The 26,536-nt window shown below is 41.9% G+C and overlaps 1 protein-coding gene across 1 annotated transcript in view; it reads right to left on the bottom strand.

Moving 5' to 3' along the window:
• Positions 1–17,154: 17,154 nt before the first annotated feature.
• The window catches only part of cxadr (CXADR Ig-like cell adhesion molecule), a 36,441-nt gene continuing 27,059 nt past the window's right edge, over positions 17,155–26,536 (bottom strand). Inside the window, exons 4-7 of the mRNA XM_079171019.1 lie at positions 23,422–23,577; positions 23,175–23,297; positions 21,315–21,453; positions 17,155–20,233 (exon numbers count right to left, since the gene is read on the bottom strand). Coding sequence (XP_079027145.1) covers positions 19,951–20,233; positions 21,315–21,453; positions 23,175–23,297; positions 23,422–23,577 — 701 coding nt within the window. The 3' untranslated portion in view covers positions 17,155–19,950. The remainder of the gene's footprint in view (positions 20,234–21,314; positions 21,454–23,174; positions 23,298–23,421; positions 23,578–26,536) is intronic.

Raw genomic sequence — 26,536 nt, 5'->3', positions numbered from 1 at the left:
GCCATGTTATTAAAAAATGTGTACTAACCCGGTCTATGGGGCTTTTATTCCTACTGACGTGAGTAAACAGGCTCTTTCTTTTTTGACACTCCGCTTCCACAGTTAGACTTTCTGCATTAGAGCCCCATGGAGGATAAACCACCTTGGGTACCACTCTCACATCGTAAGTATTTATTTAAGAGTGCTACTGATTATGGAGTTACAAAGTAATGATTTTGTCTCTTGATAGTCAGAAGAGCCAGATGATGAAGCATGTCTCGTTCCTCACATCTCTGCTGCACCAGTAGGTGCCGACTTACTAGAAAATTGCTTGGTAACGTTTAAAACCGCGGAAACATCATGCATCACACCACACCAACTACTCGGACAAGTGAGTGCTTGTGTTCGGTTCAATAACAGTGCTTTAAACATCAGCAGCCTTCACTCGTGAGTCATGGGACAGTGCTTGTGTATTCATCAGAGGATGCGAGAGTTATTGACATTCCCATTACACTGAATAACCACAGCATTCATGCACCCTTCTCTGATTGATGTTAAGCGCTGAAGCGCCCCGGTCATGCATCAATCAAACGTTGGCTCCATCAGTCAGTGGTGGGAAATGTGAATTGCCTGTATTTTTCCTCCTGCCAAGTAAATGCCTCCTGCTCCGAGGACCAACACTCATTTTCCTTTCAGCGCTGCGGAAGGGCTGTTAGTGCAGCCGGTAGTTCAGGCTCTGGACCAGGAGAGGGCGCCAAAATGATGCCGATCTGCTGCAAGACTACTTGTTTTATTTTAAGCAGTGGTTCCAGCTTCTCAAATGTGAATATTTTCTGGAATTGTTAAGTCATTTACAAGCTCTAATCAGGGTCTTGTTTAAGGTTCTTAAAGGATTTGCTGCACTTCTCTTCCTGATATCACTGTAAATCAAAGATCTTTTTCATTTTTTTCAATAAATATTAATCTGCTGATGATTGATTTAAATAATAATTTAGTTGAAATTATCAGAAAATGTTGATAATTTCTCTCGTGTTAAGCTGACATTTAGCTCGTCATGTCCAACAGTTTAAAATCAAAAGATGCTTTTTAGAAAATGAAGACAAGAAGCAAATCTTCACGTTTCAGAAGCTGGAACTAGAAACCGTCTGCTGTTTGTGCTTGAAGAAGAAATCATATCATTGATTGTTCAACTTCATTGTTCAATCATTTCAGCTCATCTCTCTGTGAAACTAACTCCTTCCAGCCTGGTCAGCAGTTCAGAGACCATCGACATGCAGGTCTGTGGTTTACCTCAGTCATGAGATCCACCTCCAATCTCTGCATCACAGCTATTGTGCTCTCCCTTCAGCCAGAGCTGCTGGCTGCTTCTATCAGCTATTTCTGGAACAGCCTAATCTAAGCGCCGGCAAAGGAAACTGCTTTTGGATGTTGCTACAAATCCTTCTTCCACTGGACAGCAACTGGCTTTTGAGCCTCCGCTGCAGGTTTAGTGTATCTAAGCTTCTCCCCTCGATATGCCACATCCTGCAAAGGACCGGGGCCATGCTCAGATGGACGGATATGAGAAACCACAACAATATTATTAGATATTGTTAAACATCTAGAAGTCATCTGACGGATTGAAACTACTACTGGAGAATCCTGCAATACTTATTATTTATGAGGAAAAGGTGCACAAATTAAGCATCCAGTCAGAGTATTCACACCAATTTCATTTAGCTCAAAGCTTCTCATTCAGCCAGAGTGGATGTAATTACCCTAAACTGCAGCCAGATGCAATCGCTATCAAGAATCACATGAAGTAAGTGCCTGGAAGCAATAGAGAGACATTAGTCTGCGAAGAGAGACACTATCCACTGTGCTGACAGACAGAGGTTTCAGATTAATGAGGTCTGACAGCCGGGTGTCTGATGGGGTTTCAGTGCAAATGCAACTTCTTTATCAGACCAAACACTGACAACAGACATAAAAACAACAGAGGACTGATGAGACGACTCCGCTCCTCTGGAGTTTTACAGATCAGTAAGTGATGGATGTGGTTACTCCGTGGACTACAGAGGTTCCATGTTGTGAAAGCTTGACACTGATCCAACGAAAAACTCAATTAACTTGTTAAACTGATCAAATAAACAACTTATTAGCAGGTACTTACACTGCGAAAACTTTTCTTGATAATCCCTCAGAGGAACCGACCTGCAATGAGATAGAAAGGGCAAAGTGGTGTCAATCAAAGTCATTGCTGCAGAAAACTGGTTCTCTCTTTAAGCTGCCTTGTTTCTGATATTTTAGAATGTTATTAGATTAGTATTATGCATTTTAATGGTATCAGACCGGGTCTTGGATGCCAATGAGGTTGTTTTGTAGTATTTTGAACAACATAAGGGTGTAACTATATCGTGTGTTATGTCTTTTGTTGTCTGTAGCTCGTCGTCGTTGCCGCCTTTCTAGGCCAGGAAACAAAGTAAATAAGATAAACATTTAGTTTGTCAGACAATAGTGAAAAATGACCATCACATTTTTCCACAGCCCAAGTTAATGTCTTCACATTACTTGTTCTGTCCAACCAACAGTTCAATAACACAAAGTATTCCACTTGCAATCATAGAAGACTGAGCATTGTTTTTGGCATACACTTTTGGAAATACCTAGATTATTAAGCATTTTATGAAAAGTGAGTTTCAGTCGACGGAATCATTTCAGTTACTATTTTATTAGAACTGTTTGCTGCAGTCATCAAGGTTTAATGACCAGCCTACCAGTGTTTGCTAAATAAGGCGTGTTGTGCTGAAAACAACTACGAGTTCAATGTTTTGATAGACGACACTTTAATGGCTTTAGGGGAATCCCTGAGACGCTGAGTGAATGTTTTGTGATTGTTAATAACTCTACCATGATGCTGTTACACAGTGAGAAACTTCATTTACCTCCTTATTTACTTTGACACCTGAACTCTCTGCACCACGTCCCTCTGGTCATATAAACAGCTTTTTGAACACAAGGTGGCAGCGGAGTACACTCCAACACTGTAGGGGAGACAAAGGAGAGTTTCAGTGGATGGATGCTGTACAGCAGGTAGTACACAGTGGCAATGTCATCTCATTTGACCTGAGAGAGGAGAACCAGTTTGGCAGGTTGACTTCCTCTGACCACCATCATACGCTTGGTATTTACCTGCATTGAAATGAACACCGTCATCACATATGCTGTCAAACAGGACGAGCAGAGTGGCGCGTCAAACACGACACTCCTTTGGGAGTCTCGTTCGTGTGTTTGCGCTCAACCAGGAAGCAAATAAAGCCACGGTCCTCACTTGTCAGCTGGCTGAACCCTGAAGCCTGGAATTCATCCCAACACTGAGAGTCATCTGTCTCATAACTGGTGGCGCACCTCTCTGTGCTCACATGATAGCAAACAAGAACATTTGACGCCTCAGCGTTAATGTAAACAAAACCTGTCTCTGGGAACTGACTAGTCTCTGGGTTTTGCAAAACATGGAGGATTATATTCTGAGAGAAATACAACTATCTGGGACACACCTGCTGAGATCCGATGTCTCTTTCTTACCGAATGTACTGTACATATCCTCACTATCACCTTCATTATATGTAGTGCAATGCTCTGGCCCTGACTAGTACACCACCCTAGAAAAAAGAAGTATAATATCTATGTGGGAATGTTCATAGTCTTTTCTTCCTGCTGACAACAGTTAATCACATCCACACAAGCACACTGAAACGCTCCTAAAAATACTTTCTTGTTTATAAATGGGCAGGCATCCCACTCTCAGTGGTAACATTCCCCTGGTGTTTCTGCTCGCCTGAGAAAAAGCCCATAAACACAAGCCTACCAGTACCGCTGTCGGCTCCTCTACTGGGATTAAGCTGATGCTCAGGCCTCCCAAACTGAGTTGGTTCATTCATCATTAGTTGAATCATCGAATGTTAAATTCTGGAAGGGAGGAGATCAAAAGAGCAAGAGCTGGCCTCAAGTATGAACCGCTGTATTAGTGCACAGAGAGGATCCAGCCCTCCACTGAACCCAGGGACATTAGCATAATGCTTCAGACGTATGTATCCCATAATCTTTTCACACTGACTGCTCACAGTGGTCAGGATGAGACGAGCCCCATTGTGAGGAGAAGATGAGGCATATTTGCTTAAACTACTATGTAAACGTTTTCTGACACCAGGTTCAAGCCGACTGCAGCTGTTTCAAAATACAGATTTGTTTTATTAACCTCAATAGATTCTTTTGATCTCCCCACTTCCCTGTTCATACTGTACATGCCTTGTTTGATGTTAGGCCCTCTGAATGATAGCTTGTCTTAAGATGACTTGATCCCGCTATAGGACGAGGCTTGAAAGACATTACAGAAGCTGTGTGTCAAACAAACACTTGGGCGCTGTCTTTCTGTAGGCAGGAACGTTCTCACGCAGCCATGACCTTCAAAAGACAAACACAGCTACAATGTGACAGAAGAAAACAGAGGACAACTGATTGTTTATCCCAACTGATGAAGGGGTCCTCCAGACATGTTGCATTTCACTACTCCTGCTTGTTATGTATTCTTACTTCTCAACAAGATAGTGAAGGTTCATCATGCTGACCCAGATATCATGAAAACAACGCACCTTAATCCGACAGGATTCATTTTGTTTCCTTTGCTTTAGGACGACCTTCACCCCCCCCCCCCCCATGCAGCAGGGCCTCATTAGCCGTGAGAGTCAGACAGGTGCAGCTGTTCTTCTTGCAGCCGATTTCAGTCAGCCATCTCACGTAGCACTAGGGGCGATTATTAGGTTTTCTAATTGGATGTCATATTATTTTTCTTGGATTTAATTCTAATTTGCCCATAGTGCCCTGATAGGTAGTATGATATGAGGTTATACATGACAGCATGTTGGCACAGTTCAGGCCATCACGTTGATTCAGAGACTTGTGGTGCAGTAGAGCAACTTGTGGGGAGTAAATATATTCTTTCATGTTAATGTGTAATAAAGTATGCAAAAATAAACGTATTTTATCGCTTGTATACTTTTGGAGATATATCAAAAATAAACATTTGAATCCCTATGGAGCTTAAGATTTCCAAATGTATCTCCTCTTTCAATGTTTAAGCTAGACACTCCAAGCTCCACTTCCATAGATGATGATTCCAACTTCTAAAAAGATTTTGTACTGATTTCTGGAATTTGTTTTAGTTATTAAATTATTCTCATTTCTATACTATTCATTTATTCTCTATATAGTTTGCAAGATAGAAAGTATAAGAAATAAATACATAGAAATCAAATAATAAAAAGAAAATAAACGTAATGAAATCGTACTGGGAGCGGTTCTATACCGTTAATATTCTATACAGTCTATGTTCTATACCGTTCATGTTCTATATACAGTCTATGTTCTATACGTCAATATTCTATATACAGTCTATGTTCTATACATCAATATTCTATATACAGTCTATGTTCTATACCGTTCATGTTCTATATACAGTCTATGTTCTATACGTCAATATTCTATATACAGTCTATGTTCTATACGTCAATATTCTATATACAGGCTATGTTCTATACGTTCATGTTCTATATACAGTCTATGTTCTATACGTCAATATTCTATATACAGTCTATGTTCTATACGTCAATATTCTATATAGTCTATGTTCTATACGTTAATATTCTATATAGTCTATGTTCTATACGTCAATATTCTATATACAGTCTATGTTCTATACCGTTCATGTTCTATATACAGTCTATGTTCTATACGTCAATATTCTATATACAGTCTATGTTCTATACGTCAATATTCGATATACAGTCTATGTTCTATACGTCAATATTCTATATACAGTCTATGTTCTATACGTTCATGTTCTATATACAGTCTATGTTCTATACATTCATGTTCTATATACAGTCTATGTTCTATACCGTTCATGTTCTATATACAGTCTATGTTCTATATATTAATGTTCTATATACAGTCTATGTTCTATACGTTCATGTTCTATATACAGTCTATGTTCTATACGTTCATGTTCTATATACAGTCTATGTTCTATACGTTCATGTTCTATATACAGTCTATGTTCTATACGTTCATGTTCTATATACAGTCTATGTTCTATACGTTCATGTTCTATACGTTCATGTTCTATAGAGTCTATGTTCTATACGTTCATGTTCTATATACAGTCTATGTTCTATACATTCATGTTCTATATAGTCTATGTTCTATACGTTCATGTTCTATATACAGTCTATGATCTATACGTTCATGTTCTATATACAGTCTATGTGCTATACGTTCATGTTCTATATACAGTCTATGTTCTATACGTTCATGTTCTATAGAGTCTATGTTCTATACGTTCATGTTCAATATACAGTCTATGTTCTATACATTCATGTTCTATATACAGTCTATGTTCTATACGTTCATGTTCTATATACAGTCTATGTTCTATACGTCAATATTCTATATACAGTCTATGTTCTATACATCAATATTCTATATACAGTCTATGTTCTATACCGTTCATGTTCTATATACAGTCTATGTTCTATACGTCAATATTCTATATACAGTCTATGTTCTATACGTCAATATTCTATATACAGGCTATGTTCTATACGTTCATGTTCTATATACAGTCTATGTTCTATACGTCAATATTCTATATACAGTCTATGTTCTATACGTCAATATTCTATATAGTCTATGTTCTATACGTTAATATTCTATATAGTCTATGTTCTATACGTCAATATTCTATATACAGTCTATGTTCTATACCGTTCATGTTCTATATACAGTCTATGTTCTATACGTCAATATTCTATATACAGTCTATGTTCTATACGTCAATATTCGATATACAGTCTATGTTCTATACGTCAATATTCTATATACAGTCTATGTTCTATACGTTCATGTTCTATATACAGTCTATGTTCTATACATTCATGTTCTATATACAGTCTATGTTCTATACCGTTCATGTTCTATATACAGTCTATGTTCTATATATTAATGTTCTATATACAGTCTATGTTCTATACGTTCATGTTCTATATACAGTCTATGTTCTATACGTTCATGTTCTATATACAGTCTATGTTCTATACGTTCATGTTCTATATACAGTCTATGTTCTATACGTTCATGTTCTATATACAGTCTATGTTCTATACGTTCATGTTCTATACGTTCATGTTCTATAGAGTCTATGTTCTATACGTTCATGTTCTATATACAGTCTATGTTCTATACATTCATGTTCTATATAGTCTATGTTCTATACGTTCATGTTCTATATACAGTCTATGATCTATACGTTCATGTTCTATATACAGTCTATGTGCTATACGTTCATGTTCTATATACAGTCTATGTTCTATACGTTCATGTTCTATAGAGTCTATGTTCTATACGTTCATGTTCAATATACAGTCTATGTTCTATACATTCATGTTCTATATACAGTCTATGTTCTATACGTTCATGTTCTATATACAGTCTATGATCTATACGTTCATGTTCTATATACAGTCTATGTGCTATACGTTCATGTTCTATATACAGTCTATGTTCTATACGTTCATGTTCTATAGAGTCTATGTTCTATACGTTCTATACGTCAATATTCTATATACAGTCTATGTTCTATACGTTCATGTTCTATATACAGTCTATGTTCTATACGTTCATGTTCTATATACAGTCTATGTTCTATACCGTTCATGTTCTAGATACAGTCTATGTTCTATACATTCATGTTCTATATACAGTCTATGTTCTATACCGTTCATGTTCTATATACAGTCTATGTTCTATATATTAATGTTCTATATACAGTCTATGTTCTATACGTTCATGTTCTATATACAGTCTATGTTCTATACGTTCATGTTCTATATACAGTCTATGTTCTATACGTTCATGTTCTATATACAGTCTATGTTCTATACGTTCATGTTCTATATACAGTCTATGTTCTATACGTTCATGTTCTATACGTTCATGTTCTATAGAGTCTATGTTCTATACGTTCATGTTCTATATACAGTCTATGTTCTATATATTCATGTTCTATATAGTCTATGTTCTATACGTTCATGTTCTATATACAGTCTATGATCTATACGTTCATGTTCTATATACAGTCTATGTGCTATACGTTCATGTTCTATATACAGTCTATGTTCTATACGTTCATGTTCTATAGAGTCTATGTTCTATACGTTCATGTTCAATATACAGTCTATGTTCTATACATTCATGTTCTATATACAGTCTATGTTCTATACGTTCATGTTCTATATACAGTCTATGATCTATACGTTCATGTTCTATATACAGTCTATGTGCTATACGTTCATGTTCTATATACAGTCTATGTTCTATACGTTCATGTTCTATAGAGTCTATGTTCTATACGTTCATGTTCAATATACAGTCTATGTTCTATACATTCATGTTCTATATACAGTCTATGTTCTATACGTTCATGTTCTATAGAGTCTATGTTCTATACCGTTCATGTTCTATATACAGTCTATGTTCTATACCGGGGTATTCAAATCAAATTCAACGAGGTCTGAAACATCACAATAATGTCTGATTTAGTCCAATATATATTGAAGCAGCCAACAGTTGTATTAACGTTCTCTCATTTAGTAAAATAAGAGATGGATCAAAGAATAAATTACATAACAGAAAGCTTTTGAAAAATGTGCATCTTAAAATAAAGTACTTCATTTTAGAAAAATGAATTGAACTCTTGACATACTATAACATGACTTCTTAACGACTTTTTTGACACTATACGACTTTTCATGATTTTTCATATACTATGAATTATACACTTTATGTTGTAATTCATTCCAATGCAAGCTGCTCAGAGTTAAAATAAAGTTCATTTAAAATTGAAATAGTGACAAGCTGCTGAGTCAGGTCACCTTGGGGTAAAATTGAATATACCAGTCCGGTCTGGTGTTTGGCTTAATATCAACCCGTTGTATTGCACCCTTAAAAGGTATTTCAACAGCTACAAAGAACAGGCTGGACTACAATCTGTCAATTACAATCCTTGGATAAAATCAAGTAATTCTGAAACCTAAATAACCGTCAAGTGACACTGAAGGAGCTGTCGTAACTTTTTGGCGAGTGGAAAATTGCATTTTATGGGTTGTATTTCCCTTGGAACGTAATTCTTAATTAAAGATTAAGAATTAACATAAGTGTCATAAAGGCCCCAGAAGTGACATGAAATGTAGCGCAATACTTATGATAAATATTACTTTAGTAAAAGTTCATTTACAAGTAAAAGTAAACAAAATACTTATTTTACAGTGAGTAAACGGAAATTGGTACTCCCACCCCTGCTATTAATAATTGTGTTCATTCAAAGTAACTTTAAATTCACAGGGTGCTAAACCAGGCCCAGTAGAGAAAGCTTAGCTTGGGTCCCGTTATCTACTACAACAGGAGAGGTATGATGCCGGACTGCCTGCAGATGTCACAAATGTTAGAGCCCCAGTGGTCATGTGACGACATGGAAAGAATTCCCTCATAATCTATAATTAGCCGTCACTGACTTCTTCATTCAATCAATCAATTTATTTATCACATGAAATCATACAAGGTAACATTACAACTCGCAAATGTATCCTGTGAGCTCCCTCATTTGCGTATTAGCGTTATGTGTCTGATATTTGCCTGAAACATAGTCGAGGTGACACAGACAGCTAGTGGCTGTGGCGGCACCCGCCTGACACTCAAAACAGCCTTAAATGACTTCAAGCCTTAATATAATTCAAACGAGTAAGTCATGACCAAAACCATTTCTAGCACCAGGCTGTAAACATGTTCACTTCTGCTGTCTACGGGGATTGACTCCCTTTTGGAGCCAACCTCAAGTGGCCATTTAATGACCTTCAGTTTTTTGGCGCTACTGCACTGGCTTCATTTTTCAGCCTCAGCGAGTTCCGCTCGGTATCGACATACATTTTACATTCAACGCCTCTATTAAGGTTTTTGAATGAAGCTTTGAATGTCTGTTAGTACAGTACGAACAGTACGAACCTTCCTTTGTATGTGAGCTGCAGCAGGTTTTTGACCACAATGAAATGAATGTTTTTGAACGGCTAAACGGTGACAAATTTGGATTGAAGCAGGATATTTCATTAGATAAATACATGTTGGGAATTTAGGAAATTATTACATCCATCTTTTTTCAATAGACTTGAAGTTTCGGCCTTCACATTTTTCAATAAGGGATAATATAGCACAACCTCCAGCAGCACCATGGGCTGCCATGCTTATCATGGCCATTAAAGGTGCAGTGGGAGTTGTAGGAACAGAAAGTTGTATGAGCACCTGTGACGGTGGAATTTGTAGTCACCCGTGCATCACAGAGTAAAATGTTTTAGAAGTTGCAAAACTTTTTTTCTCTCCCACAAACCCAACAGGTATCCCTTCTCATATTCTTCATTGGAAGTACACAAATCCCATCTACAAATCACAAATAAAAAAAACACGCTCACATTTGTTATAGTACAAATTGTTATTATACAAATTTGTGCATCAGCAAATTAGTATGTGAGAGTTTTCTAACAAATACATATTTCTTTTAAATAGTTTTCTAGCACAAACACAAATCAACAAGTACAACTGCTTGAATCTGCTGCTACAAGTTTAAAAAGCAGTTTTTTTGCTAAAAATATTAATTCCACACTCCTTTATGAGAGTGCGCTCACTTTTCTAACTTCTGCCCCTGAATCTACAGGCACAGAAATCAGTTTTGCTCCAAATGTTTTTGAGCTATGTGGTGCAAAAATGAGAGCATGTGGAAACTGCATTTCTTACTCTTAGCGGCAGATTCAAGCAGTTGTTGACTTTTGTTTGTGCGAGAAAAATAATAAATCTTTTGAGAAAATGTTGCAGGTGTTGCTGATTTGCAAATGTTGTGACATTTTGTAAAGGTGTGTCAATGTGTTTATCACCATATTCACTGCAGTAACTGCAACCAAAAATGTGAGCGTGCGAGTTCCATAATCAGTGATTTGTAGATGGGATTTGTGTCACCCATGTGCACACAGATCCAAGAAGGCAGTAGAGGAAGTCAGCCCATGTTACAGTGATTCTGCTGACCGTTGTGTGGTGGATATCAAAGCAGTGGCCATGCTTCCTCTGGGTGCATCCAGTTGACAGGTAGTTCAGAAACAGGAAAAACTCATCAATGGGGACACGTTTCTGGTGTGGAAAAAAAAGATGAGCGTTTACCAAAGCTCAGGATGACATCCTCAAATGTCCTGTTTCATCCACAACTTTAATATATTCAGTTGACTGTCATAGATGAGCAAAAAAACACAACTCATTTGAAATCATTTCAATTTAAGTGGCTTTGAACATTTAAGTCATAACAATAACTTAACCAAAAGCATTACCAAGATTACATCCAAGTGGCTATTTCTTTATGTATTTTACATACTAATGACAGAAGCAATCGGCATGCATATTAGAGTAAAAATACTTTCTGGTTCAGTCTTTCACAATTCCATTATTGTCAGACTTTCAAAGTTCTTGGTTTGTGCCTTTGGCTCTCACTGGGGGAACCACTGGGATTTAGAGCTGGGAGTAATGGGCTGACTGGAGCAACACAGTGATTGTTATGTTATATGGATTCAATTGTTTTCATACTATACAAATGAAGAACAGGAACACAACACGACTGTGAAGTCTGTGCATGTAAAAAACAAGGCAGTTCCTGGGGACTAGCTCCCTTCTGCTCTTTATATTAAGGCCAAAAAGTAACAGTAACACATCTTATAGCTGCTATCTTGAACTTACACTCAAGACTGTCTCGTCTGACTTCCCCTTTGACATGTAACATAATGCCCCCTCTCTCTCTCTCTCTCTCTCTCTCTCTCTCTCTCTCTCTCTCTCTCTCTCTCTCTCTCTCTCTCTCTCTCTCTCTCTCTCTCTCTCACACACACACACACACACACACACACACACACACACACACACACACACACACACACACACACACACACACACACACACACACACACACACACACACACACACACCTTGGCCTTTCTCGGATGGTAAGAGGAAAAAAAAAACACAAAGTTGGCTCATTAGAAATGCGCAAACTCCGCGAAGAAACACGTGTAACATTACAGACATCAAGCTAGGCTAAAGGCTAGGCTAGGCTAGGCTAGGTTAGCCTGAAGGGTTCCTTTCTCACCCGCGTAATTATGGACGTAACTTGAAAGCTTTCGCCCGTTTGCTGGTGCGTGGAGGTGAAAGTGCGTCGACAACTTTATGCACGAAATGAACATTTATCAGTTGTTAATCTCGCAGGCATCGTGAAAACTATGTCATGTTCGGCAACAGACCGGAAAGTGATAATCGCAACACACCTGTTGCGTCGGTCTCAATCAGCGTCTTAATTTGAGAGAAAACCTCTCCCCGTTCGTTTGAATATAACAGATGGGGGTAAATTAATAAATGTAGCATTATAACACAAAATAACCTTGAAAGAAATAAAGAAATAGATAAAAAAAACTCTCCCTATATATATTGCCTCATACACCTATATCAGGATGTATTTTTTTATGGATTTAAAGTGAATCCCATACAAACTAAACATGTCTGCAAATAAATAGGTAAAGATCAATCATATCATGTGGTTTTAATGCTGGGGTTCACACAGGTTTTCGGTCAAGGACTTTTGTCCAATGAAATCTATCAGAAGAATTGTGTTGTAAGATAATTCTTTGTAGGATGACCAACATTAATCTCCTCTGAGGATCCACTGGAGATCACTGATGATTAAAAAACCCAGCGACTAATTCATAATTAACATAGGCTATGCAGGGCTGGGACAAATTAAAAGGAACATTTCATGTCTGATATACCAGCAATTAATATACTGTGAAGCTTATAATATTTTATATTTTATCCACACGTAACCATGGTCATTGTTATTTATTTGTACTGCAGCATTGGATTACATTATATTGAACGGTGTTCCTAATATTCTGTCCACCACTGTACCTACATAACAAACCTTCTCGGTATCCCCAAGCAACACCATTTGTGAAACGTGTGGGAAAGGAAATGGGAATCTACACTATGTCTGACACAACAACATGTCATGATCAAATCCATTTTATTCTTTCTATTAGAATCAAATTATCTTCAGCAGAATTTCCTGCCCATACAAATCTGATGATTTCAATGGGAATTTGCACAACAATTCATAACTAGATAATGCAATTTCTGAAGAAAGGTTGAGGACATCAAGGACACATTTTTCTATGTTTTGATAATTAAAAAAAATACAGTATATATGTATGAAGAGTGACGATTGTTGGAGTCAAAGGAATTGATTTAACAGCTTAACCCACTCTGCATGTGATGTCACTCACTAACATTCCTTTTATTCACTAGCATTGGGGGAAAGTTCCCAAACATTTTGGGAAGAATGAAAGATTCAAACACTGACAGTCATTTCGATGATGCTCCCCAATGAGCAGGGACATTTTGAAATTTGAATAAAGTTTCTATATATGTTGAATGGTGTTGCCAGGCAATCCCACCAATTCGGCCCCATACAGAGCCTCAATCTCATCTAACTCTGTGACAGCTGAGAGCTGCACAGAGGGGAGGTTTCAGCCTGTGAAGATGGCCTGAGGTACGTGTCCAGCATGAAGAAAATACATTGTCTAATTGCTGGGCTGGAAATAGCCTGAGATGGTGGGGTGGGGGGGGTCTGCTTGGGAAAAGGGATTGCCCCGTCTTGTTAAATCACCACCCTGACCTTTGCCCCTCACTGTGGCCACTCAGGGTGATGCTACTGCACATGGATACACACGACCAGCACTAATACGAATGAACACATACATGGGGAGACGCAGAGAGACACACATACGATACATCACTGACATCACTGTGGTAATAATAGAGATGACCCCAATCATCAGAGGAAGAAAAAAAAGGGGAAACTGAGCCCCATTCCCTTGCCAAGGCTACGTTTTTATTGCCGGCCTCCATTGTGCCCTTCTGATGACATGGCATTGGAGGATGATTACCCATAATAGAGTCCGGCCGAGGTGCAGATTAAAAGTACAAATCACATTGTAAACGACTGAGTTGGGCTGCACTGTGTAACCTCCATCTTGGTCTGTTTCAGCCATGGAAGATAAATGACAAAAGATCAAAAGAACTGTTGGTGTGTGTGTGTGTGTGTGTGTGTGTGTGTGTTGCACTGAGAGGATACTAAACCAGGTGGGCCAGCCTCTGAACAATCTTGTGTCCTCTCCTTTGTTCCCTTCTTTCCATATGGAAGCAGGTGGACGAGCAACTCTGATGACGTTACTTTCCCCGCACGAAAGGGTTGTCTCCTCTGGTGAAGAGCTAAGTGATGCTCTCTCTCGCTCTCTTTTTTTTTCTCTAGTGCTACACACGCTCACGCTTTAGCAGGAGAGTAAAATGTCACATCTGCTGATGAGCGTCACCTCACTGATCCATGAAGCTCACCAGACTGAGTCCCACCAGAGAGAAGGAGATCTTGATATGTGACATGATGTTCTCGGACTGGAGTGTAATCTCAGCGTGCGTCCACCGCTGCTTCCCCACTTCTCCCCGAGAGCACGGAGGGGAAGGTCATCCATCAAAAAGTCACATATTAGTCATAGAAATGTGAGCAGCATGGGTCGGAATAGTGACCCCAAAACGGTGCTGAGATGCAGCGAGCGTAGAGGTCGGTCCTTAACAGATGACTCTGTGTCGACCAAAGGGAAGACGGGTTGAGGTGGGGTACCAGAAGCTCTCCTCCTCCCAGACGGGGAGACGAGGAAGACTGACAAATGAGGAGACGAGGAAGACTGACAAATGAGTGCACGGCAGCTGGGTAGGCCTCCTGAGAAATCTAGGCTGTCTGCAGACAGAGCGGGATGATCGCCTCCGGTTTGGACTCTACTCCCCCTCTCCACAGAATACCCTCCGCCGTCTCTCCAGCCACAACACACAGGTTGTTCAAGGCGACATACGGTTGAGTGCCGTGAGTGTTAGCATGGTGACACATTGATGTTGGGCCGCCTCCTTCTCCTTCTCCTCCTCCTCCAATTCCTTTTCATTTCACATGGCACAATGACTGCGCATTTAAAGTTCAGACTGTCAGCTTTCATTTAAGAGTCGTCTCAGACAGGCTGGTTGCGTTGTTATAATTACTGCAGTCGTCTGTGCCTACTTGCCCTCCCACATGTGTGATGTAATTATTATGATCATTAAAGTTGGATGAAGGACGATTAATTTAAAAAACACGAGAGAATTTTACACCCAAATGTAGGACTTAAGGATTTATAAGAGTTCCACTGTATCCATCTAAATGCTACATGGGCCGGAAACAAGAGGGACCATGTCCAAAAGAATGGCTGTAGCTCCTCAGTCAATTATCCGATGTAGCTGTAAAAGCTTGCATTCACATCATAATCTGTGTCATTTTACATCTAAAGTGCTCAGAGCGCCAAGCCATAATGTTAATGGACTGCTGTGCCAACGGAGCTGATGCAGCTGGCTCCTCATGCATATGCATACTGCTCTATCCTACCCAGAATTCCCTCTGCAAGCCTCTCCCAACCTGACTGAGGTTTCTAAAAACGGCAGCAAGCTTAACGCCGGCGACAGCAGACGTCACGCAGGAGGAGAGCGACTTTGATGAAACCCGCGTTCTTTTAGAGGCCGCTTTTGTTAGCAGGGAGCGAATCACGCTTTACAAGATAAATCATCCCGCTAGCAGCCGGCTTAGACTGTTTACAACCAGATAAGGTTGCCAAGGAAACCCTCCTGGAGAACCAATGGGCTTTTTTTCCCCTTTTTTTTGCAATACCAACCTCCTTGATCTCTGCAAACAATTAATACCTTACCCAGGCAGAAGGGAGGGAGCCGGGGAAGTGGGAGACAGGCACAAATCCCCAGGTGCTTAGCACAACACCACTTTCTCCCTTCAGCTATGTGAAGTGAAAAGAATTCACAAATAGATATTGGGCTGGAAGACACTGGGGGATGATGCATGACTCGTTGTGCATTAATTCAATGATTGTAGCCTTTAGTCCATACATCGAATCTGCGCACGTGCAGCAGCACACGCCACTAATGTCCTTTTAATGAATGTTTTGAATGCACGGCCATCAAAGTGGCATTACGTCCCGCCACGTCCATTTGTGGGGAACGGCTGTGAGTGTGCAGGTGAGAGAACCCCTGATGTGCAGATCTGCTGGGGAGCCATTAGGATCCACGAGGGACTTCGACTAGCCACAGATCAGTGCTCTGGGGCCCTATCTATTACCGACATGCAATTACAGCAATGGACGTCCGCTTAGCACTGCTACTAAGTGCTTTAGTCTTTTTATTGACTACCTGTCAACTGCCTGCACACAGTGGAGCTATTGGCTAATAATCAATCCATCCACACGTCAAGATAACCAGCATGTAGTTAAGTGTATAAAGAGAGCGAGGACGGCGGCAGTGGTCAGAATAACAGCATGCACCACCAACACGAGCCCGATCTGTCCCCTCAGTCATTAACCAGGCATTTTGCACCATTCAGCGGACTTAATTACAGAGCTAATTTTGTACAACTTTGATTAGTGCTGGCTTGCATTGAAAGTAGTTACCCACCACATTAACTACAGGGGGGAAATTGGCTGCAATTGAAAAACAAAAATAAGCTGGGCAAATGTTGTCACAAATGGCCACGATGCTATGGACAAAATAGTGCAGCAGGGGAATGGGGGGGAAAAAAAGAAGCCTACGGGATGAGCGGACTAATAGTGCAGGTATGAGCCAGGTCACACACCTTTGCAATACCAAAGCTCAATGGCGAGCATTGGAGACGGCAGGCGGCGGCTGTGCCTGCCTCGCTTAATTGATGAATTACAGTCATTAAGTGGTTAAAGTCACCTCGCCTGGCGTTAAGGGTGGAATTCACTGGCTGATTAAAATTGATCACAGTCAAAAAGCTGCAGGAAGCCGAGTCCCCGGAGAGCACGCGCCACTGGAGAGGAGAGAGATTGAGTTCTATTCATGCTCAAGTCAACAAAAGCTCCTGCTTCAGTAAACAAACAAACAAACAAACAGGGGCTGGCTATTCCATCTCGATTTCATGGACTTTTATTATTCAAAAATACAGCACAAAAAAATACACACAAAAACAAAAGAAGAAAAATAAAAAGGTTTCCACACAGTGTGTGAACCTCAAAGGAGATCTTCATACAATATTAGTACGCTGATTTCAAAGCTACAGTTAATATGGTTAGTAGTTAATGTTCTGAGCACAGAAGGACAGACGCGGGACCGTCCCCTGAGAGCTCTGTACAGTTTGTCAGCAGGTGAAAGTCTAACTAGAATTCTACAGGGGCCCATCCTGACAGCACACTCCCTTCATGTACAATACACTTGCTCACACAAACACAACACACACAAACAGACACACAAAATGGTGTTTAAGAGGAACTGACAGATGTCATTTCTTTGTCTAGGCAGGTCCGGGTCTCACTTTCCTTGGTGTTAGAAAATAGGTGCGACAACAAATCTGCCAGGAAGTACAGGGGCCGAGATGTTCCAACATCTGTCACCTCCCCTTAGATCCCAGATCCACACACAGACTTACAGTGCACCCACTCACACAATGGCAGACATTTCCAATCATACAAGGGAGCATTTACACTGTACTAACCAGAGACCCACACCGCGCCTCCTCTTCTGTTTTAGATATAGACTTGCCAAGCACAGCACGGCAGAGCATCACATATACATCATCTTTATATCATTCAACTGTGTTGTGATTACATAGGGTTACTTCAACAGGATATTTATACACACAGCCAGAACCAGAAATGGTGTTTTTTTTTAAAAAGCACATCAATTTACTTCATCTTGAATAAGAAAAAAATGTAAAAAAAACCATGACTTCATGTTTTGGAATACAAAATCAAAACTTTAAGACAGTGTTGGAGTTTTCGTTAAGCTATGGGGGGATTTGTATGCAGTGTGGGACATCCTGGACTTGAAGTGACCGAGGTAATGGAAAGCAATCGATAGGGTCACGTGTACTGATTATTATATTGTTCTAGTGGCTGTGGGCTATGATGGCCATCCGGGATGATGCTACTGCACAATGGCGTAGGTGCTACGACACAACTCAAGGCACAATAGAAGTTATTAGAATCCAGCTGTGAGGGCTTTGCTGAGGTGAACTGAGGGGAGGTGTGTAAGGCTCCAGTAAAGAGTAGAATAAGGCGTCGGAGCAAAAACAAACTGTTTGACCACTCCAGGTATTCATACTGGGTTTGCTTCTTTTTTTTTTTTAAGTTGACGATGAGATGTTGGGCTTCCAAACATTTTTGCAAACAATGGAAGAATGGGCGCAGTTTAAGAGTAGAATAACCCACAAACTGCAAGGACTGACCTATGGCAACTTACTTACACTGACTGACTGGACGAACGTTTATATTATCCAGCGCTGAGACTGCACAATGAGCTCAAACCGAAGTGCTTGTGAAGCGGAATCAGAGCGGCACAATTCAGCATGCGACGGCTTTTCTCATTTGTTCCCCTATGTGGCCACTTTCATCATGTAGGCAGGCTTCACATCCTTCATTGAAAAGTCCAATTAACGCTACAGACGCCATGAAAGGTTTCATATTGACCACAGAGAGAAGGTTAATCAAGATATTGGCTCCTTGTAATAAGACTGTAAATGAGGAGGATTACATATGCCGGGCATCTGAGTGGGGGGGGGGTGGGTGGGGTGATGCTACCGATGATAAATTAAGACTTGGTGCTCTTGTCCTGCTAGTGTGTGGGGGGGGGGGGGGGGGGGAGGCCTGTTGATAGTCAAACACAATCAAAGCAGATTGCTCAGTGAACCCTGCTGTCCAGCTGCCCCCCTTATTTCTACCTCTAAAAAAGAGGGATGGCCGCTCTTTTATTGTTTTCTTAAACTCGGTCAAGAGGCAATAATCCACCCAATCACAAGACGTGGTGGCCTGAACCTCCCCCCCCCACCACCAGCCAATCCTGTCCACTTGAGCCCCCCCCCCTCCAGACTGGACAATTCAAACAGCAAACGGTTCAACAGAAAACAAGCTGACCTACATAGACATTTTTCAACTCAGTCGAAGGACTATTTAAAAATCTGTGACCGTCTTTCTAATAAGTCTGTCTTACAATTTCTCCAAAGGGTCAGAAGATAAAAGTTTAAAAATAAATTCATGGAATTAAAAAATGTCAGAAACAAGCAGAGACTGGACTGCCTGACAGATGATCAAACTGTTATGTAGGCATTAAAAGATGATAAATGAACTACAGATTTTCCATACTCTCATTCACAAACATACACTTATATTCATTCTCTCTCTCTCTCACTCACACTCACACACACACACACACACACACACACACACACACACACACACACACACACACACACACACACACACACACACACACACACACACACAAGTTTCTACAGACATGCATGCATACAGCTGTATAGCTGGCCACGTAGGGGCCTGGGTCTGTTTTGAACATACAATGTCTCTACAGCAAGGGCCGTCTATAAAAAAAACATGCATTCACTTATGTACAATATAATTTGTATGTTGACCGTTCTGCTTTATATCCACATCGTTTAATTTTTCAGTGAGAAAGTCCAGGAAGTTAAATTCATAGAAGTTTTGTTTTTGTATTTGATAAAAAGTTAATGTGCTCTGTATCTTCTCAGTAGCGCCTTCATAAGAGGAGTATACTATATACTCGTAAAATAAAGAGGAGCTAAAAGTCAGGCGAGTCAGCCCATCCCAGCTCCGTCTCCATTGGCTTGTGTCCTACTCCCTTCCGCCGCTGACTCCCCCTCGTTGCACGGCCCCTCCTCGAGAAGAGGACAAGCTAGACGATGGAGCCCTCCCTGTTCTGGGCAGGGATCATGACGGGGATGCCCCCCATGCGGCTGAGGTTGGGGCCTGCCATCCTGGCAGCAGTGGGCGGGGGCAGAGGGGCGTGGCTCGGAGGCCTCTCAAAGTCCTCTGACGAGGGAATCTTGTCGTACTGGGGCTTCAGGGCGTACTCGTGCAGGTTGGAGGGCGACATGGAGCCCAGGGAGGAGCGCTGGCTGCCCACGGTGAAGCTGCGCGCCGTTGAGACGCGACTCTTTGGAGGGGGCACATCCTCTCTGAGAGGAAACAGACAGCAGCACATTTAGACAATAAGATAAGACCATAAACTCACTTTCACAAGCTAGCACGAGAGTCAAGTCAGAGAGTTTGAATATGGAACAGGGTTATGGAAGGTGCTATAAATCAGAATAAAGTTGGCTGACACACAGGTACCGAAGTCTGGAATGTCTGGCACCTACCGCCCACAGTGAGGAAAACAATGAAGACATGAGTCATTTCAAGAGCGAAACATGACTCGACTCAATAAAGAGGGACAAATAATTAGAGTTGGCCCGTTTGATTGGTTGGAGCAATGTCTGCAGTGCTCAGCCACACTGACTGTGTAATAGCCTGTAGAGATTGAGATGAGCAACCAAGTACAGCTATGCCCTCTGCTTCCTCTGCCACCACATTAACAACTAATAAGCAGCAATAATCCAGTTAAATGCTCAATCAAACGGAGCCCGAGGGGCTGCAGCTTGTTTAGTCCGCAGCCTCATGCTGTGGCGTTCCAGTGAATGTGTGCGTGTCTGTGTATACGAGACAGGACCAGTGGTCTAATCCTCTTTGTCCTACAGCGCGAGTGTCACATTGTGGTCTTAGACAGATTCAGTCCGCAGCAGAGTGATAGTAAGCCCAGGGGTTGTACAGAGCTCGTGGGCTGGATGGGGAGTAGGATGGTGAGGGGAGTGGGGAGTGGGGGGGGGCAGCCAGCAGCAGACATGACACAGGAGCCACAGAGCAAACAAAGCTTTCAAACTGATTACCACAGCTGTTTATTTGAGGAGGGGTAAAAAGAAAAAAAAACGCTGATGGAGAATAACCATTTTCATGGTTGTTGGGGCTATTGGAGGGGTGTGTGTGTGTGTGTGTGTGTGTGTGAGATGACCACAGGTCAAACTACACGGCGAGCAGTGAGTAATTATCACATGTAACCTATGGCATTTTTTATGCCTACATTTAATCCAGTATTATACAACTGGAGACACATTTGTCATCATATAGCAGAGACCACAGAGTGTTACAAAATATTCTTCCATTAATTGGGAGCTTTGTGCATCTGTGAGCCAGTGCCATTGATGTTTTTAGTGAATGTACCTTATCTCGTTGCAGATTTCCTTCTCGTACTTCTTCCTGTGACGGGCACGGCAACAGCAGAAGAGGATGAAGGCGATGAGGAGGAGGATCAGGAGCGCGGCAATTATGGATCCTGCGACGATGCCGGCAGTGTTGGGGGCTGGACACGAGGACAAAAAGGTTGGAAGGTTTGGTAAATGTCATTTGGGAAGAAAATCCAACAAAGAACTCAAAACATATAGCAGAGTTATTTTACAAGTGGTGCTTGCCTTTGACCCTGGCATAAGGTGCTCATGACTCAACAATTTAGTGGCTGTTTTAGAGCATCTAGCAGCTTTTTTTTAAAAAGTGGAATTACCAATGTCACCTGAGAGATCCTCCTATATATCCATGCTCCTCCTATATGATGCTCCAGCTGCAGCACTTGCTTGTTTGTTTGACAGCGCTGTTACAGCGTGTGGTACCACGGCTTCTACTACTCAAGAAGCTGACTCTGCCTGAATCCTGAAGCCTTTTCCTCAGCACACGTGAATCAAATGTGTACTATCTTTCTAACTGCAATGGGATCTTCAGTGAGACGAGTGGCAGTGTTCTAACACTCAACACTAACTTAAGCTGTGATAAATTGCTGGAATTGTTACTGCAGTCATCATCATCATCATGTATTTGTTGAGGACATTTTGAACATAACTGATCTTTGGCTTCTTTCATTTTTCAAGCAAAAATGCAAAACATTTGATGGTTCCAGCCTCTCAAATATGAGACTTTGCTGGTTTGACTAAATTGGATATCTTTAGGTTATTGAGTGTTGGTTGGATTAATCGAGACACTTGTTACAATACTTTGGTCCATAACCAAACACTTGAAAACTAGTGATGCGCTGATCGTCTCTAACCTGAATGTGAATCTGTGTGGCGGCATAAATCATTCACACGCCACCCAGCCGTGTCAATTATTTTCTCAGCTTTATAGACCCGCACTCGCATGGACATTTAACTTCCCCTTTCCTACTTCCTGGTGGCTATGCTGCCTTTTTAAATTATATATTGTATTGATGTACAAGTGTTTTCTCTAATGATTTACTTTAATGATTAGACTTCAGTGATGCTGAACTGAGTAATTGTAAACATTTCCAGGCACACAGCAGAGTCAATGCACCAAATACTGTGGGACATTTAAACTAACTGTGGTTATAAACTTGACAGAGGAAACAACTAAACTTTGAACTTCTGAAATAACCACTAAAGTCACACTGCTGTTCCATGTGTGTAATCGACACAGCGTCTCTCAGCGGTCTGCTGTGGACAGCAGTTATGCTCTGTTCACATTTTAGAAAATGTTGTTAATATTCAGCTCATTAATGTTGTTATATTTCATACGACCACAAACCACCCGCTATGAATCAGAATTTTAATGACCCGCCTGATCTGCGGTGTACGTGGATATAACTGCATCTTGACTGCAAACTGTCATTAGTTTCCCCATCTGTCTCAGCTGCAGTTAAAAGCATGCTGATGTTTCCTGCTTAGCATTTAGCCGTTATCTGCTGCTACGCCTACGTACAGCTTCACAGAGCAGCTAGCATGACTCTAGGTCTTGTTCTCGACATTACCTCAAGATCCACTATTGTTAATATGCATGATATATCTATTTTGGTCACCTGGATACATAACCGTAGTCTTACTGGAAGGATCAAATGCTAGGAGTAAGAACACCGACTTGGAAGACAGGGTTCCATATTATACTGGTGTGTGTATAGAGTACTGCAAACTGTACTCATACATTATCCAGCTGACCCTCAGACAGCAGAGCTACAGGTTTAACTGTGAAACCGACTGAATGCAGGTCGGTGCATCAAGGTGACGTTAGTTGGGCACTCACGAGGCGTCACGTTGAGGTACAGTACACATTCCTCAGTGCCAACGCGGTTGGTAGCAGTGCAGCGGTAGGTGCCAGATGAGCTGGCAGATGCGTTCCTCACGTTAATGGTGCCTCCCACTGGATCTGTAGTGAGGGCAAAAAACACATCAATGAAGAGGTGACCGTGGAAAACAGAGAGAGGACCCGTGTGCGGGACCTAAACACAGATTTCTATTTGTTTGGGAGTGCTTGTGAGAGAGGCCATTACCCATCACAGCGGAGCTGGGCAGCAGCTTGCCGTCGCTGGTCTTCTCCCAGCTGTACTGCAGGGGGTTGGTGCCCTCGTTAGATTTGCACCTCAGCACAATGTCTTTGCCTTCCTGCATGGGGCCTTCGGCATAGCACCTGGGCTTGGATGGCTTCACTATGGAGAGAGAAGGAATGCAGGAGAGTGTTTGAGAGAGGGGAAAAACAACAGACACGACCAGGTGGCCACCTGGCATTAGCTCAGAACAACACGGTCCCCCTGGCTGCTGCCTCCAACCCTGTTATTCTACGATCTTTCATGTTGTGGACAAGTTGTGCGTCTGTGTATTGTGTCTTCCTAAAGTTCCTTCCCTCCCTTGCTCAAAGCAGCAGTCATCAGTGTAATGAGAGCAGCAATCAGAGTAATTGATACAGCTGCTGTCATTAAAAGGAGCTGTCGCTCAGGATAACCACGAGGAAGAAGGGAGTCGCGGCACACAAACATGCCCGTGCACGTAGTGTTCAGGGTTAAGGATGGAGGCCAAGCTTTTGTTTCTTAAAGCCCAACGTGTGCGATCGCTCCTCGGTCGGTCAGAGCGCTGGCTGGAGATGAGAGGGGGGATTCAAAAACAAACAGAGCTTCAAATTAAAAGCAGGCCGACTCCAATGAAACGCAGACAGCCGGGCGAGGGAGAAAAAGGGAGGGAGGAAAAAAGCAAAAAACGTTTCTGAGGCCACAATCCAAGTCCGTGCTGTGTGCTCACTGACAGAAAGCAGACATCCTGGTGTGGTAATAATGCATTCTGTAACAACAAAACCCTGGAGTGGGGCTCTCCAGATCTGAACCAGGTGTCAGGCGGGAGGGGGAGGCTTAGCAGGCATAACCGTAAGGATTAACAGTAGACTGACAGTAACGAGTGCTCCTACTAATCTAATAAACACACAGGGGATCAGGATGGAGGGGGCGAAACGCAGAGCTGAGAGAGAGCAAAAATTAAGCGAGCGCTGTTGGACAGATGGTGAGTGATGGGCGCCAAGGCCGAGCAGCTCCTAACTCACTGGCCTGCTCTTTGCTGCAGTTGTGTTGCACCACTCACACAGCTCACAGTAAATGTCAGAGAGTTATGACATTTTGACATCTTTTAAAAAGGTGAAAGTCAACTCGACGCGTCCGTCCGCGAGCTGTAACACACAGCTCCTGTCATTAGGGCCACTGTCCGATGAGCAGATTTATTTGTTTGAAAGACGGGGTCAAGGAGGAAGGTGATGGAGACTGGAGGAGCACAGAGCCATACGGCTAACTTGGCTCTTTAAAATGAACAATGAATTGGGATTGATGCGCTGCACAAGGCTATATCTTGTGGAAGAGATAAGAAGAATGGGATTGCTAGATTGTGGTATTCGCTGCATTCAGAAGGCACCCACCTTCAAGGAGCAACTGCTGATAGTTGAATGATAAAATGAAAATATAAGCGACTCGTGGCCGCTAAACCCTGGATGCGATGAGGATCGCCTGGACTTCAGGCAGGCAGAGCTAAAATGATTGGCTGTTGAGAGTAAAGGCGGGGCCTAGTCGGAAACAGCTGTGAGAGCTGCTGACATGCAGTGCTGGGCCACAGGTGGGTACTCTCCTCGTGTTAACTTCAATGTCCCGGTGCAACCAGAGGAGAATACACAACGAGGGATGCTATGCTACCTACTGTACAGTACCCAGACACCATGCACACTGCGAGGAGGGGGGGGGGGGGGGGAGAGAGAGAGAGTCACGTGTGCATACCTGCATATGTGACAAGCCACAGCAACACCCGGTGTATAACTTGAGGTGCGTTTATGTTTGTGCACATATACATGCACGTCTCCCCTGCTCCCGGGACCAACCACCTTGTGACAAGATCGACCTGAAGGTAAAGTGCAGAGCAGGCAAGATGTCCTCCCCTCTCCTTGTCAATGTTTCCTTGCTAAGAACACCCCTGCCCCTTGGGGTCAATAGCTAGCAGCCTGTCAGCTCCTGTAGCCTCGAGCTATCTCTCTCCCTCATGCACGCTATGGCTAAAGACATCTGCATAACCATAACGAAAGCTGGATTTGCATTTTAGGGATACGATGGACAAATTAAATGAAATCATATCGTATGATAACAATACAAGGACTACAAGAACTGACGTTTTGAAAGTAGATACTGCTCTTACAGAGACATTTTTGAAATCTTATCACAAAAACTTGAAAAGCATAAATGAGGGGGATGCATCAACAATGGATATTATACTATGTATATAACTGGTATTTGCTTGTGCATCACATTAGACTGTTACTGAACAAAGATAGTTACCATACAATTCTATTTTAGATGGTATCTTTTGATGAAATGATAAACTTAATCTATGACATGAAGCAACATTTTAAAATAAGCATGAGAAACATCAGCAGGGCTGTGAATCTCCCTCACTGGTGAGGGATGGGGAACTGTTGTAGGGAGGAAAAGCACAAGCGTGTGTGAATCAGCGATGACTTCGGCAGTGATTCACTTTTCAAGCTGCTTCTGGGTCAGATCAATTTCTATGTAAACTAGCCTCCCCAAGAGCTTTGTCGGTGTCTCTTGTGTCAGCTGTATTCACAGTTAATGGTCAGGTTATCTGTGGCCATTCACCTCTTTTAGTAGAGAGCTGCTTTGTGGCGCCACAATACAACTACTGAGAAACTTGTTTGCTCTGCGCCAACCGGCTCCACCAGAAAGACGCGAGCTCCTGGAAAGCACTTTTGTGCTGCATGATATCATGTCAACAAGAACAGCAGCCATTTTCTGAAGCGCACACTATCTTTAAAACAGAGAAACCATTCTGATAACAGGGAGATAACAGCACAATATGCGGCCTATCCCCACAACAGACTGGTGCGGCGCACTTGGTTTGTTTTTCCCATATGCAAATGCCAGGCGGGTTTCGGGAGGCGATTCACTTTCGACATCATTTAGTCAGTTGGCCGACCAGCGAGGCCGCTCTGCATGCGCGTGTGTGTGTGTTTGCCTGAGGAGTGAATCATCTGACTTATACAACTCTGCTGTGTCACCCCTCTCACCCTGCGCAACAAAAAGCCAGCTGAGTGCATAGACTCCATCTCTGAGGTTTGTCCACATTTCT

Source organism: Pholis gunnellus, assembly GCF_910591455.1.
Source record: "Pholis gunnellus genome assembly, chromosome: 13".
Classification (NCBI taxonomy): domain Eukaryota; kingdom Metazoa; phylum Chordata; class Actinopteri; order Perciformes; family Pholidae; genus Pholis; species Pholis gunnellus.
Note: the sequence above shows the minus strand (reverse complement) of the source record. Positions and strands in the feature narration are given on the sequence as shown.